Source organism: Dermatophagoides pteronyssinus, unplaced genomic scaffold (genome assembly GCF_027571235.1).
Source record: "Dermatophagoides pteronyssinus isolate colony J.1.1.1.1 unplaced genomic scaffold, Derpt_VIB-CSIC_2022.12 sq0002, whole genome shotgun sequence".
NCBI classification, from domain to species: Eukaryota; Metazoa; Arthropoda; class Arachnida; order Sarcoptiformes; family Pyroglyphidae; genus Dermatophagoides; species Dermatophagoides pteronyssinus.
In genome coordinates this window covers 993,090-1,010,388 of record NW_027461526.1, presented here as the reverse complement: position 1 = coordinate 1,010,388, position 17,299 = coordinate 993,090, and the positions used below count along the sequence as shown (strand labels likewise).

Genomic DNA, 17,299 nt, shown 5'->3' with positions numbered 1-17,299 from the left:
CTGTTTTGTAAAGAAAATGGTAAAACCAATATAAAAACATTGCTTTAAAACATCGAAGTTTTAAAAATTCGAATTTTTTTGTAATCTAATCAACTAAATTTGGATGAATTTAAAAATAAAAATAAATTTCAACTTTGAAATCATTCTGAATTGAAGACACGAATGTCGGATCATTTGATCCATAACATTCTAATACTATTAAAATATGAAGAATTTTTTTTTTTGGCTTTTCTTCAGCGAAATATTTCTATGAAATCAAGAATTATCGTCATTATCAACAAAAAGATGAATTGATTACATTAACGAAGAAAAATTTCCTATACTTAACGTCATTCACTATCATTTAGAGTGAAACTTAATCGGCATTCTTTAAGATTCTGTCACCATATGATTTATGTCTATGTGTGCGTGCTTGTATGTGTGTGTGTGAAGTAAAAGCTGTAAATCATTGCCCAAATAACCCGTATTGTAACAATAATAACCAAAAACAAGTTAAAAGACAAAGAGTTTTACATTATTCTAATATATCTACTGGTTCTGATATTCTCATTGGTCATTAGTAAAGAAAAAGAAATGATTAATTATACGTAACGTAAGTTAACGGAAAAAAATCCGTCATCTTTCATAAACATTCAAGAATATCATGATGGAATCATATCGTCATAACATTTCATCATGGACGATGATGATAAGCTTAATATATCAACAACAACAACAATGATGATGATGATGAAATATAAAAAAAATAAATCTTGCAGATGAGAAAATCTTAATTAAGTATACTATATGCCTATCACATAAACATACATATATAAAAAGATAATATGAACAAATTAAAAGTATAACGATGAACAAATCAACAAAAAAAAAACTTTTAGATGCATAAAAAATAAAAATGATGTCAATCTGTTACGGTTTTTTTTTTGCTGTTGTTGTTCACTTTCTTTATTCTAATCTATTGTAATTTTAATTAGCATAAATATTTCATATATAAAAATAATATTTGTTGAATATCTCATATCAAAACCAGAAAGTATAACTAAAATTGTTTGTATTTTTTTTCACAAGGCAAATCAATATCGTATGTAGTTTCGAATCAACAAGATTTATAGTTACGAGCCATTGTTTTCATCCTTAATTCTTACTGTTTGTTTTTTTTTGTTGTGTAATAATTTCAAATCATGTTCATATTTATAACTGATGAAAATAACCTGAAAATGAAAATAATAGAATCTCGACTTATTTGAAGAATTGAAATGGTTTGCTTAGTGAAAATCTGAAAAATAAGAAGTTAATATTGGCAATTCAAGCGAAGAAACTTTTAATCGCCAATTTACCATCGATGACCAAAAACAATAACAAAAAACTTAAACATGATCACAAATGGTTTTAAATTTGAAATGACAACAGATATAATTTTTAGTAATGATGATAACAACATCACTGATAAGCAATCACATTAATAAAGAATTTCATAAACATTGTTCATTCAATTGTGAATCATTCAATTCATCGATTCATTCATTCATTCATACATGACTAGTTAAATGTTTGCGTAATTTTTTATTCTCAACTATTTTTTTATATATTGAAATTGGCATCGGTGGGTGCGTGTATTTGATCGATTAATTTTTCTGTTCCTGGCCAGATTATTTTGGAAGATAATTCTATCAAAAAAAAAATATGATTATCTTCGTTGTAAACAAAATACAAAAGCCTATACCATCATTGATTTTATCTATCAATTATTATATGATCAATGAGAATCGAAAACAATTTTCCCTTGAACAAAATAAAATCGATAATGATGATGAAATTCTCGATGTTGTTGTTGTTGTAAAGCAATTCATTTTCATAAAAAAAGTGAATAATGGCGAAATCATTTTATACAAGTCAAATTTTTTATGGTTCTTCTTGGTCGAACTTATTTATCCATTCATTTTTCGATTATTAGGAAATTATAATATTGTGTTAGTAAGAAAAGTGAAAAACATGTAAAAACATACAAAAATACGACTTGTCAAGTGAGAGTCAAAAACCAGACTGATTCATTTTTATTCATTTCTTTTAAAGTATTTTAAATAAATTCTTTTCATAAATAACGTGATGTTTTTTCATCCATTTACATCCCCCCGCTTTAAGATTGTAGATTAGGGGAAATTTTGATTATTACAATAGTGTTTTGGGTATTATACAATAATTTTTTTTGTTTTTGTTTAAATGACAGAAATAAATGATATTACATTTGTATGTTGAATAAGAAATTATGTATTAATAATTTTTTATAATTGTTATGGATGTAATTGTTATTTTTATCGTTAAAAGAAAGAAATGTTATTTTGATGTACATTTTTTATCATGAATAGTACTGGTTGATTCTTTTAATTTTTTTTTTAATATTTTTTTTTTATATTCTTTTGATATTTTTTTTTTTTTTAATATTCTTTTGATATTTTTTTATAATTTTTTATTTATGTTTTTTTTTGTGTTTTTTTTTTTTTTTTAATAATTTCTTTTATCTAACTTAACTTTACAACTTTCTAGATTACTGACTAACAACAAGATTTGTCATTCTAATCAACTGACTAGTTTCATTATTACTATCTCTTTTTTTAACTAAAAATTGATCATAATTGAATAAAACAAAGGACTTTGATTTTGATTATTAATCTATCTATTGATTCTTCATGTTAAAAACTAAAAAGGTCATCTTTTTCTCTAAACTGCAAATTTAATTGAGAAATTGTTATTTTTTTCTAAACTATTACTAATTATCGTTGCTACGCATAAACGAAACGCTAACATTCTGTACATTATTTAAATGTCTGTTTTGTTTGTGTTTTTGTTATGAATGTTGAACAATTTTTTTCACTTAACAGATTGCAGTTTTGTGTAAAACAATTTCATTGTAGTTGCCATATCGATGGTGAATTGAATTGAATTCATTTTAAAATCGTTGGTTTTAAAAAATTTGACAATTTGTATTTTAATTTTTTCTTCATTCTTTTCGAATTAATTTCATATGCTTCTTGCCCGTTAGAAAATAAAATGATTCGTTAGTTGCTTCTTGGGTACTTATTGCCCGTTAGAAAAAGAATGGATCTTTATATATTTTTAGGTGCTTCTTGCCCGTTAGAAAAAAAATTAGTTCTTCGGCATTCTAAATAATCATTCAGCATTGATAGATCTTGAGGAATGTCACGGAATCAACTTAAATAATATTCTTCAAAGGTATTTTTCCACAAATTTTCGACAATTGATGTACTTATTGTAATTTACATTAGCACCATAGTGGATTGAAATTGATTGTTATTGATAATGAACAACATTGTTTCACAATAAGGTCAAGAATAGATCATAAACACATTCAAAAAAATAGGCAGTTAAAACTTGATAATATTTGGACAACTTATTTGTGGTAGTTAAATTATCATCGGTTAAAACTTCAAACACTATTTTTTTTTTTTTTTTTTTGCAACATGTGTCACATAATTTCTGGAATAAAAAAGTGATGAATCAAATATTTCATCTTCGTTAAAAAAAACCACATATACGAATCATATCCGATTATTCTTGTCGGTTGTCTGATTTTGAATCATTGTTAGTCATGAATACATCTGAAAATGATTTAAAATTTTCTAAACATAATTTATGAAATATCTTCAGCCAATATTGGTAATAATTTTTATTGTATTCGATATTCATATTTGTCCATCATGTTTATTATGGTTAATTTGAATTTCGTCATCGTATAGTTTATTTTGACAACTTTCAATAAAAATTTTGAAATGTTTGAGATAAAATTACTCATGGATATCATTCGATGTATTCATACATGAAATATGCATTCGATTTTTTTTTTTTTAATAACAGTTTCATTTGTTCAATACCATTTCCTTCATTATCAAGTTGTCCAACCATATTCTTGACAAATGATATGATGTTAAACCATCGGTTACAATGATATGATGGAAGAAATCAAAATTATGATGTTCTTTAGTCATTTCGGATACTTTAATGTTGACATTGAATTTGATAGATTATTATTAAAATTTATAATCAAGTATAGATTCTAAAATAATTTGATAATTTCTTGAATATATTTTAAAGATAAAATTTAGATTTTGACCATTATGATGATGATGTTGATACATCTTGGTTCAATAATAGTGGATTCAATAAAATTATTATTATTCAATAAAATTAAAATGGGTATTTTGATTAACTAATCCACTTTGGAGAAAACAAGTAGTAAACAATCGGATTTTTTTTTTTATTCGGTTCCTTTGCCCTTAGTTGTTTTCATTTTCACCTCTCTGTTTGCTGTTGATCATCATGATCTTAACATTATTAACATGGGCATTTTAATTAAGATCCAAATGGAATATTCAATAAGGTCATAAATCTATCAATTGCTTGATGCATTTCTCAGCGATTCATCGGTTCAAAATTCTTTTTTTTCAGAATATACTAAATTAAGTACAAGATAAAAAACGAAATTCACTGTAGATGAGTGTGACTTATGAGTCAACAATGATCATCAAAATAAACAGTGAAGTTGATGAGGTGGTTTAATTTGATTTTTTTTTTTTTGTGTTTTGGAATATGTTGAATTGCACACAAATAAAGCAAAATTCACTGTAGATGAATGTGACTTATGAGTCAGCAATGACTGTTCATGCAAACAGTAAAGTTGGTGAGATGATTTGATTTAATTTTTTTGTATTTGTAAACGTTTATGAATGAATGTCATTTGAATGTCAAATTTGTCACCAAAGTTTGTTAAAATAACTTTTTTTTTATGAGTTGGCGATGATGGATATTGGGTTTGTTGGCCACGTGGTTTTATTCAACGTGGAAATTGTTTTCCATGCATGTGTTAGTATCGAATAATTAGAAAAAAAAATAGATTTGCAATGGGAATTATTGGATTTTTTTTCCTGATATATTCTTCCCCCCAATTGGATAACTGTTCTCTAAGAAAAGAAAAAAAAATTGGAAAAGAGAAAAAAAAGAAAAAGAAAAGGGAGAGAAGGAAGAAAAACTCATTTGGGAAGGTGTAGTTTATTTTATTTAAAAAAAATTATGATATCTTATCTGATGGATTGGAAATCCTGATGAAAATTCTATATGAAATGACCAAATGGACCAAGGGTAATTGTGAGGTTTCGGTGGATTAATCCTACTGGCTTGTAAAAACATACAAAAATACGACTTGTCAAGTGAGAGTCAAAAACCAGACTGATTCATTTTTATTCATTTCTTTTAAAGTATTTTAAATAAATTCTTTTCATAAATAACGTGATGTTTTTTCATCCATTTACAAACATATTTCTATAGAAAACAAAACCACAACCTATTTGCAAAAAAATAAATTTTCAAACCATTAAAGATCGAATGATTCAAAAGATTCATCAAAGATTTTCATTTACTTACTGTGTGTGTGTATGTTTGGGTTTTGCTTGATTTTGTTAGGCTGAATTCTTTTTTATTGTTAAAAATATTTGCATTTTTTTGAAAAAAAAACTTTATTCTTCCGAAAAACTTTTATTCTCTTGCAATAATTATTATCTTGATGCAATTTTTCCATTCGACTTGTTTAGTCAATATTTTTTCCCATTCCATTTGAAATTTTGTTTTTTTTTTTTTTTTGCTTTGCATTTGTTCATCTATTCAGAGTTTAATCAATAATATAATTTTCTTGGAATCAGTGTTGATGATAATGATATGGATCTAAAAAGGCTGAAAAACAACGGTTAATGATAATCGAAAATTGATGTTAAGGTTTTTTCATGATGCATCAAAAAAAACGAGATAAAATAATAATAAAATCCATCGAGGATAAACCGTTGTTGGTTAGTAATTTTATAAAGTTTGAAAAAAAATTATGAAAATGAAATGAATTCGATCGAATAAATGAATAAAAATTACATAAAATTTTATTTTTTCTTCGAAAATCATTGAGTTAATTACATCAATTAAAAAATTAATGTATTATTCGTTTATGCTCATATAGTTTATCACTATCTGCATTTCATTATATTGTGAAATGATGCCAAAAACAAACAAAAATAAAAAACAAATCGAAAAAGATAAAAATGTCCATAAGTTTATTATTAACAATTATATGGCCAAAATATTCCATTTCTGTAAATGAAAATCTGAAAAACAAAAAATAAATTACAAACAACTGTCATTACAACTTGGGATAATTTTTTTTTCGGTAATATTATGCATCATTTCCATGAATTAAAATGTTTCTTTGCTACTTGTGTGTGGTGGGTTCATTTAAACAACTGGAATTTTGTGGCAAATCCATACATCATTCGTCGACAGAAATGACTATTTTTACTTGGATGTCCAAAGTAACATCTTTGATCACAAAATGCTTAATGAACAGAACGTTCAAAAAAAAGGATAAAGAATGAACCATATGAATGGAGAGCAAAAGAATCGCGAAAAAAAGCGATCACACAAAGCAATGAAAATGAAAATCGATTCAACGACAATTTCAGGGTTACCAATAAGCTTTTTCACTTTTACATTGATAATGTAAAATTCCAATCATGCTCGATATAAACCAGAATAGAATCATATGAACCAAAATGCGACCGCTATATATGTTGAAACGAATGTTGTTGTTGTTGTTATGAAATCGCGCGCGTTTCAATCATTTGGAATTTCGTAACGAATCATACTGCACACATTCACCAAAAAGAAAAACTTTTATTCAATGCATACATCGCATCTTTACAACAATTGTTGTTGTTGTCAGTGAATTTGAAACTTTGATGAATTTTTTTTATACTCTATTCTTGTTTTATGAATGTTCATCATTACGAAAAATTTTTCTTTTGTTGTTCACAAATAAATAACCGAATTTTTTTCCATTGTTTTCAATTGAATTTCATGTCATTTTTATTTGGTTGGTTTATTTTCCATTGTTTTTTTTATTGTCGATTTTTCTTCTATTGTTAATTAAATCATCTGACACTTGTCATACATTAAGTGAAAATAAAAACAAACGAAACAAAAAAAAAAACAAAAAAAACATTGAAAAACAACATCGACAAAAATCACATAGTGGATTCTTTAATATTAGCACAAATAAACATATTAATTTGTAATTTGTTGTTGCTGTTGTTGTTGTTATTGTCGCTATTTTTAACCATTTTTGTTAGAATATACGTTGTGAATCGATTATTTTTGGATTCAATTTTTATTCGTACAAATTGCTGATTCAAATTCCCAAATGGTCAAATTGTTTGCCATTTTTTTGCCTGTTCGGTAAGAATATTGGTTGTTTTCAAATAAAGTTTTGTGTTCAAACAAGTTTTGTGCAAAGAATTTAATTCTCGAATGATAATGATAATAGAACGAAATTTAATTTGAAAAATTTGATTTTTTTTCTCCATCTTCAATCAATCCATATGTGACAACAATTATAATTACAACGGTTTTAATCGATTTTCATTTTCTTGTTTTGTTGAAAAAACATCCAATCGAATATTGATTGGATCTAAAAATGACAATCATTAGTCATCGATGTCAATGACCTATAGTTTTTTCTCATCAAAATTGACGAAAGGAATTACATTTTCACATTTCAAAAGAAAAAATCTTAAATTTCGTCATCATCATCATTATCTACAGAAATGTTTTAATATCACGTAAGTATGTTTGTAACACAGGACAAACAAAAAATTAATCGCCAAATTAACCATCAAATTCTTAAGAAAAAAAAACAAATTGAATTCCTTTCGCATTATTTTAGACAAATTTCATCGGAATCAACTGAAACTATAGTTTGATATCAAAGTTTTTATTCTCTATTTGAAAAAAAAACAAAAGTTTTGATTTTTTTTCCTAAATGAAGACAAAAATATCAACTAATAGTATAGGATTTTTCTTTTTTATCCCCTTCCAAATTCTTGATGCAAAAAAAAATGAATAGAATCTAAATTGTAACTTAAAGAAAAAGTTCATCATCATAATCATCATCATTTGTAAGTTTATATTTGATGATGATGAGTGAAAACAAAATAAAATGAAGAAACAAAATTTTCATGAAAAATTCAATAAAATAAAACAAAAATTCTAAAGAATAATGGAAAGAAAGTGAAAAAAAAGAAAAAATTCATAAATTATATATCTAAATAGTAACAAACAAACATTATCAAATGTGTTTCATGGAATGATGAAAAACATAGAATAAAAGTATAAAAGTTTTTATTTTGCTTGATTGAAATAATGTATAAGTGTGTGTGTGTGTGTAAGAATTTTTAACTTTTTTTTTTGTTCTCAAAAATCGTTTGGTCCGGTTTTTGATGATGATGTTTTTGTTTGAGAAGATCATTGCAGCCGGTTACTACAAATAGTTTTGTATATTTGAATTTTTCATTTTACGTTTAGATTAAAACTCATATAATGTGTTCATGAATTTCAACAATTCATTGTTCATTGAGTTGTGTGAGTTGGATTCTACTACTTCTTCTTCTTCTTCTTCTTTTCCTATTATTTTCGGTTTTGTCTTATGTTTTGAATGACAGTTATTTTTTTTGAGCAAAAAACTTTTTTCTCAAAATATAAAATCACATTGTTTAACATTGATATATCATTTCTTTTAAAGAAAAAAAATTTCCCATTCTATCTTTTATCTCACTATTCTTATTTTGCTTCACATCAATTTTCGAATCAAATAAAAATCGTTGTTTGTGAAAATGAAAGTGGAACCAAAAAAAAAAAATAAAAGTTAAGACATTAAAACATTCAACTAAAGTGATGATGATCATCATAAAAGATTATAATAGTGCCAAACAATGAAAAAAAAACTAGTCAAATTCTGGACTGGAAATACCACCCTTGAAAATCGATCGAATGTTTTTAAAACTTTATACTTGTGATGATGATCAATGTGGATAATAATAATTTTCTGGTTAGACGAAAAAGCAAAGAAATGAAATGAAAAAAAAAATAAAATTGTCATATCCACACGCACACATATACACACTCTCATCGGATTGTCATCTATGTAAATCATAATCATTTATGTCATTTTCAAGAATTTTTAGCCAAAAAAAAATAATAGAATAAAATTCAATCATTTCTTTTTCTTTTTCACTTAAAAAATGAAATGATCTCTTACGAATGAATCGTGTCATGATGATGATCATCATCATTATCATCATTATTATATTTGCTAAAAAAAAGGATTTGTTTTTCATTATTAACGAAACGATGAAAATTTCTTGAAAAATGATCATTATAATATTGTTTGTTTGTCATTTTGTTGTGTAAAATGAAAAACAAAATTGTTTGTAAAACTAATGATAATAGTTAGATATATTATCATCATAGCATAAGAGAAGTGAAAGTATATTCAGCGTGTGTATGTCCCGGGTTATATAATAAATAGAAAAATACACATTTGGCATCAACCATTTCGTTCATGTTTTGTTTTGTTTTGTTTTGTTTTTTGATGATTACTATTTTATTAAAATGCATACACATGTACGGATACTAAAATGTAATCAATTTTATTTCATTTTATTTTCCCTCACTTTTAAATGATGAATATTATTATTTGAAAAAAAAATTACCCAACAACCAAATATGTAATAAAATGATTGATCGAAATGAATTTTCTAATTTTGTTGTTGTTGTTGTTGCTGTTTTGGTTGTAGTATATTTGCTGTCTTGGGGGATTTTAATGATTAAAATAAAAATGATTGCATCATCCACCTAATAATCACCTATTGTAATATTGACTGGAACGTGAATGGGTCTTCTTTTTTCATTCATTCATTATATTTGCGTTTTGTTCGTGTCATATTTTTTTTCTTTGCTTGTAAAATAAACTGCCGAATTTCAGTTCTTTGATAGTTAATTTTTTGTTTTGTTTTGTTTTACCAATCATATAATTTTGTCATTGGTTCCGCTATTTAGTTTAGATTCATTACGATAATTACAAATACACAGTTAATTATTGTCAAAGCTAGATATTTTACCGTATTGAATTTAATCCAACTTTTTTTTGGGAAAATTCCCAATTAAATATCGATAATTATTGTCATCATTATGTTCATTGTTTTCGTACAACTTAGTTATTGTCATCATTTGAATAAAAACAAGAGAAAAACAGAGAATGAAATTGTGAAAAAAAACTTTTGTCAAAATAAATAATGATTAGGGGAGAAAAAAAAACATTCTAATTTTGAGGTGGAAGATCATTGAATTAATATTATTATTATTTTCTCTAAATTCTTAGCAAATCTAAAGAATCTCATCAATGTTTTCTTGATTCACATTACAAAATGTAAATATTCTAATGGAATGTCATTTATTTACTATGATGTTTATAAAAATGATAATGATCATGATCATCATCTTCAAACAAGTTTATATCTGATTAAAAAAATTTGCTTTCATTACGGTTACTATCGTGTGAGTAATGCAAATAAGAAACCAACGAAAAAAAAATTGATTTCGATTTTTAAGGACTTTTTTTCAAAATCAAGAAAAAGGGGGAACATTGAAAAGATTTTCTTGTTTGTTCGGAAAAAACGTACCAAAAAACATTCATCCAAGATTCACTAATTTTATCGAATAGATCATTTTCTTTCTAAATTCTCTTTTTCGTTACTATAAGATAATCAGAATTTATCGGTTCACTAAACAATTTACTGGTATCGGTGCTGAATGCATCGTTAGGAAAAAAATCCTAATTTTTTCAACAAAAAAAATTGTTTTTCTCATTTTCACTTTTGTAAAAAAGTAAAGATATTCATCTTAATTCAGTCATTCAACAAAATTATCAAGAACAGAATTATACACTTTGAATTTGATTTAATTTTCATTTCATCGGGATAAAAATACTAATAATAAGAAAAAGAAAACGAAAATGAATATAAATATCTCGGAAACCAAAAAAAAGAAGAAAATTTTCGGAAACAACGGAGAAAAAAAAATTCATTATGTTTTCAATTGCAAATTCAAATTTCCCCAGTCATACCGATAGTATTTGCCGCACATGCATGCATGTCATTTTAATAATTTGTTTTATTTTGGTTATGTCTTGTATATGCTTTTTTTTTGGTTTTCGTTTTGATTCTATTCTATTTTCACAAACGAAACCAAAGTTGAAAATTTAAATTACATTAAATATTGTAGAAAAGTATAGTATGATGATAATAATTGATAAAATTAGTAATTTATTTTCTACTATATCTAAAAAAGAAAATCTTTTTGTATATTTGCTCAATCACATCCACATCATCATTTGAATCAAACTATGAACAACAACAGTATATTAATGTTGAAAACCAAAACTAAGAATAGAATATTCATTGCCTACATTCAAATTTTCGAAAATTTTCATTTCCCAATATACCTAGTTTGATGATGAAGAAAGTAAAAGAAAAAAATCGAATGAAATTCTCTATTTTTTCGGAGAAAAAATTCTTTCATTTTTTTCTGTTCATCCAGCTTTTTATTTCAAATTAGATATATCATCTTTGAAAGCTTATTTTTTTGGTTTGTGTGTGTGTCTGTATTTGTTCCATTAAGAACTTTCAATCATATTATTGAAGCTTGGCTTTCAATCCAAAATGAAATCATTGTATATTATTCGGAACCACGAAGAAGAAAAAATTTTTTTTTCATTACACACGCCAACAAATATGATTCTACTAGAATATCAAACAAACATATATATCTAATATAGTTGTCGACATAATTATCGACATTTTTTTCTATTTCAACCAAACAGAATCTTGATTATTATTATTATTATTGTTATATTTTTTTTTTTTTTGCTGAGGATTCTTGATTCTTGATTGTTCAACAATGACAATGTTGATCATCATGTTTGATGAAATAAACATGAATGAACAACAACAACTACAAATACAACTTACCCATAATGACATGATAAAAAAATGAACAACAACAACAACAACAACAACAAAAGATATGACATGATTCTTCATCATCATTCTATTTTCTACAGTATTTTTTCTTATTATGGAAGAAAAAATGGATCAATCATTTAATATTTCCTTTTATATTAGATTTGTAGTCGGTTGTTTTTTTGTTGTTGTTGGAACGGAAAAAAAATTTGAAAAAAACCCACGAACACAAACGCACATACACAAACAAAGTGACGCTGATGAAAAATGGAGGCATTTATATTTGTTTCTTTTTCACTATCTTTCTTTATTCATTTAGTTAGTCTTGGCATCTTTTTTTTACCAACATTTTATTTGGTTCGTTTATTCTTTCTTTCAATTTCCTCATTTTTTTCTCTTTATATTCAATGATGATTCTGTTATTGTTGTCAACTTGATGCTTGTTTTTTCTCTCTCTTGTTTTCTATTAAATTTCATTTCGAGGGTTTAGCATTGTCTATCTGGTTGTTGTTGTTTGGTTAGTTTTTTTTCATATATATTTTTTTCGCCATTTTATTTTACCAGATTCGGTCCGTGTCGACAAAACCATCATTAGTTATTATCAGTAAATTGAAATTAAAATGAATAGCTTCTTGAATCAGATTAATTTCACTTTCAATTCGATTGTTTTTGGTTCGTTTTTGTTGCTGTTGCTGTGAGAAACTTTGGCTAAAAAGTGGTGGGAAAAAAAGATGGGAAAAAAATAGAATCTAACAATGGAGAAAAGATAGGCTCCATTTAGAGAATGGCTAAGTTGATCCACCAAAAAAAAAAACAAAAAAAAACAAAAATCATGATTGGATTGAGTTTTTTTTCTTCTCTCCATTCGCTGTCAATGTTGGATTTTTTCGTTTTCTTCAGTTTCGATTTTTATATTTTCACTGGCTTGAGAATTTGTTGTTGGTGTTACTATGGTTTGTTATCATTCTAAAATGATTATAGATTGTTTGAAAGTTTTTGAATTGAATACGAAAAGAAACGAAAAAAAAATGATTTTGATCTTCCTTTATTCAAACAATTTATTTTTATTTCTTAGTTTTTGAAACTTGATTTTTTGACTTGACAAAAAAAAGCGAACCCATTTTTTTCTTGAAGATCTAGTTTTCATTCTGTGATTGTTTTCAGTCAGTCAAAACAAAACTTGATGGTCAATTCTATCCTTTTTCATATGTGAATATAGAATTTTGTTTGAATGAAAAAAATGGCCATTTATGTCAAAGACGTATGATAAATTGGAGGACGCTTTTTTTCTCTCTTTGTTGTTGTTGTGTGGAGAATCGGGAAAAAAAGTTTTCGGAAAAAACATATGCTTCTATACGGGAACATATGTTAAGCTCTTTATTTTTACATAAGCATGCATCATGATTATTATTAAGTTTCAAAACAATAATCATCATCATCATATATTTAATATCATTATCATTATCTTTTGCAAATAAATATCCTACCATTATAAACATTTACAAATAATTCTTATTTTTTGAAAAAAAAGTTCATGATTTGTTTATCATGATCGGCAAATTATTATTATTTAGCTTTGAGATATATAAAAAAAAATTCCGATTTATCATTTTTGTTGACCGATTTTTCTTTCAAAATATTTTTGCTTCAACAAAAATGTCCAGATTATTGCCTTTCGAAGAAGAAGAAAAAAAACCATAATAAACACTAAAATCAATGTAAACTACATTTGACGAGTTAAACGATTTGAGGAAAAACATTACAGAAACTTTCCAGGATAATTTTTTCGTTTTGTCTGCAGAATGTTCTCGTGTTTATTTTCTTATTGACATCCGTATGAGTTGAACATCTGTATTTTGATCATCAAAATAATGATGACCACACATCCTATTCATGATTGTTCCGTTCCAATTTTATCGGATGATTCAATAATCTTTGAACCGTAAAACAAACCGGATATATAATGGTAGTTATCATCGTTGAAAAAAGTTTCTTTACCCACTTTTTATTCATGATAATAAAAAAGTTTAGAATTCTTGATTTATAACGCTTTCTTTTTAATCTTTTTTTTTACTTTTTCGCTTCTAATTTCTAGTTCATCCACAAATTCATACGGAACGCAAAAAAGTATCTTTTTCTTTTGTATTGATCGAATTGGATTTTAATTGGAATCGTAATCTAAACGGATGTGATTTTTTTCGGACAATGCGATTAATTGACAAGAATAAAATTACTTACAATTAGTCTGATGTAATTCGCTAATGAAAACATTAACAGATGCAAATTGTGTAATTTGATGTGATTATGGTGTTGATGTTAATCGATTCATTGGAAACGATTCTTATTTCTGTCTGGAATCCGAAAAATTTTTATGTGCATCACATCGATATTCATCGAACGGCGTATATGAAAATATATCATCAAAATTTTTATAAAAATCTGTTAATTCATGATCAATATCGATGTTTTGTCGCTGTGATTATCATTATTAGTCATGAAAATATCAATATCATCGTTGCTAGGTCACAAACCATAATATGGAATTCATTATCATCAACAATGATAATGAAACAACAAACAGTAACGATCAAAATTTGGCTCGACTATTCTTTATGGACATTGCCATTCTTAATTTCAATGTCGCTCTTTTGTAATAACAAAGTGCCTTATCAAAAGCGGCTCGAAAAACACAATAACATTGATGCCTATGTGCACTATCAACATCATCAACAATACCAAGGCCATAAAATTGCAATAAAGATGAAGAATAATTTTACCGCATCTCATATGATACAACATCATCAACAAAAACCGAAAAACGTAAAAGAATCGGATAAAGTGCTTTTTTCTGTTCATTTTGACCGATCTTTATTGACAAGGCGTCTATTGAATGTTGTTGTGGTTATTGTTATTATGTTGTCATCATTTTCACCGAATGTCATTCTTTTTGTTTTGTTTGTTTTAGTTATTTTCATGTTGATGATCATGTCCTGCTTGTTATCACTAACAACTAAAAAACACCGTAAACAACAACAACAACAACAACAAAATGATTATTTTCAACACAACCAATGCCGTAATCAATGTGACGATGATACATCGTTGTTCAAATGGAATGTTGATGTTGTTGATAATGACGTTGTTTGTAGACATCTAATAGTTCTTTTTTTTCACATGTTCGATCCAAAAGAATATCATTGTTTTCTGATATTATTTCTGCAAATTATAAATAATTATGTTTGTTATTTTGTAAAAATTTCATCGAAAATTTTAACATTATTAGTGAATTCACATCAATTTGTTAAGTGTATGATTTTTATTTTTTTAATCATTAACAATTTTTCATCATTAGCATTTGCTCAATTCACCAATGGTGCTCATAGTAATTATTACAATCATCATAATAATAAGATCGATCGTTTTCGTTCATTGATTTTATCATCATCATCATCATCATCATCCTTTAATACTTTAAATTCTGATTATATGAACGATTTATTTCCACAAAATAGTGATCAATTTGATAATGATAAAAATAATGATGAAGACGATGATGATCAAACAGGTCAGTAAACATTGCTATGAATTTTTTGTTGTCAAAAAAAAACAATCGGTAGCAAATCGAAAATTTTTACGGCTATTTCAGTTTCCATAGTTTTAGTTTGCATAAATCCTTTTCTTTTTATTTGATTTTTTTTTACTAAACACAAAACATCATTATTCATTTGAAACAATGTCATTACTATACATCTATGGTTATTGGTTATCATGAATCATATAGTAACAGTGGTAAATTCTTCTCTTGGTTTTTTTGTGTGTTGAAAAATATAAACATTGTAACCATCAAAATGAATCGGGCATATAGGTCAAATAAGATTTTATCTTAACGTTGATGATGATTATGATTACATAGTGAAAACAAAGCATTTCGTATGATAAGGTTCATTAGTTTTTTTCAAACAAAAAAAACCAAACCTCCTAATGATCATTATGTTGTAGAATTAGCTGATGAATAAATGACAAACTTTGTCGAATAGTAAACGAAATTTTGGTTCGAACCGAGACAACTCTTTTTTTTCATTATCATCTCCATCATCATCATCATCATCATATTCATATTCCAAACCTATTCAATCATTCATCTTGAATAGGCTCATTTGTTCGAATCGTTTTTGTTACATCAAATTATTTTCATAACTAGATTGATTAAAGCAGAAAAATTCCAATATACCCAACAAAAAAAAATGTCATCAACGGACGCCTTTTCAATTTTAATTCCTTCCAGTATCGAAACTTTTTTTTCTTTTTTCTTTTTGTTCACTATATTCTTTATGCTGTTCAGTGAACATGCTATTTGGTTGTTCATCTATTCATTTGTTTCATTTTATGTTTTAGTTTGGTCGACACAATCAATCATAATTTTTGACTGGTTTTTTTTTGTTCAGTTCCTTTTCTTTCGTTCTTTTGATGGTTCATTTGTTGTCGATCCATCGGCCCTATGTTTGTTGTATGTTTGTATGTTTACGTTGTCATCATCATCATCATCATCATCGTTAGCGGCATTTTTTCGGGATGTTTTTTTTTATTCTCTCATTTATGTTTCACAAACACTAATTGATTTATTACGACAAATACAAATAACCGAAAAAAAACTGTTGTGTCATCGCATAGATTTGGTTTAGCCGAATTTTTTCATGTTTTTTTCATTAAGCTTTGAGGTTTTTTTTCACCGTCATCATCATCCGAATTTTGTTTATTGGTTGTCGGCAAATAAATAGCCTTTTCCAGTTTTTGGGTTTTTTTTGTTGATTATTGTTCCAATCTCATAATATTGGATTGAAAGATTTCCCTAAGACGATGTGACTGTCATTTATAAATTCTTGAAAAACGGAAAATATTTTTTTTTCTCACAAGGGAATCGTCTTCTTCTCAAAGCATTTTTACCATTTCATTTGAACACTATTAATCTTTTAATATTTTGTCACCATCATCATCATTGTGGAATCATTTTCTTTAGCTTGAAATTTTAATTTTATATTTCAGAAACTCATTTTCAGAATATTTTCGATTTTATGGATTGGTAGATTGTTTTTGTCACTGATAATCTTGAAAATAATAATGATGTTGTTTCATTTTTTCAAATTCTTATTTTGTTATTTGATTCAATCAATTGGAATCAAGTTCATTTGTTTAGCTAGTGTGTGGTCTAAATTACCAGCATTTGAAACGATTTTTTCTGATTTTCATCATTAGTTTCCAAAAAAAATACAGTTAAAATGATAATAATTTCAACAAATTTGAAACTTTGACCACAAATAATAGGTTCCCATTTAAATCAACAATAGAAACGGGAAAATTTATCATTTGTATCAAGTAAATTTTATTTGTTTGTG

General features: G+C 26.2%; 1 protein-coding gene and 1 long non-coding RNA gene across 4 annotated transcripts in view; one reads left to right on the top strand and one right to left on the bottom strand.

Annotated features, from left to right (window-relative positions):
• Positions 1-1,543: 1,543 nt before the first annotated feature.
• On the bottom strand, positions 1,544-2,443 carry LOC142646221 (uncharacterized). The gene is made up of 2 exons (XR_012847193.1): positions 1,724-2,443; positions 1,544-1,667 (listed from the first exon to the last, which is right to left on the bottom strand). It is a non-coding gene; the product is annotated as an uncharacterized LOC142646221 (long non-coding RNA).
• Positions 2,444-7,534: 5,091 nt separating this feature from the next.
• Positions 7,535-17,299, top strand: part of LOC113797380 (uncharacterized) — a 30,493-nt gene continuing 20,728 nt past the window's right edge. For 2 of the 3 annotated variants that reach the window (XM_027347745.2, XM_027347744.2), the window contains exons 1-2: positions 7,536-7,670; positions 14,002-15,471. In XM_027347745.2, coding sequence (XP_027203546.2) covers positions 14,211-15,471 — 1,261 coding nt within the window. In that variant the 5' untranslated portion in view covers positions 7,536-7,670; positions 14,002-14,210. Of the gene's footprint in view, positions 7,671-14,001; positions 15,472-17,299 lie in introns of all 3 variants that reach the window. The other variant, XM_027347746.2, reaches the window with a different exon arrangement.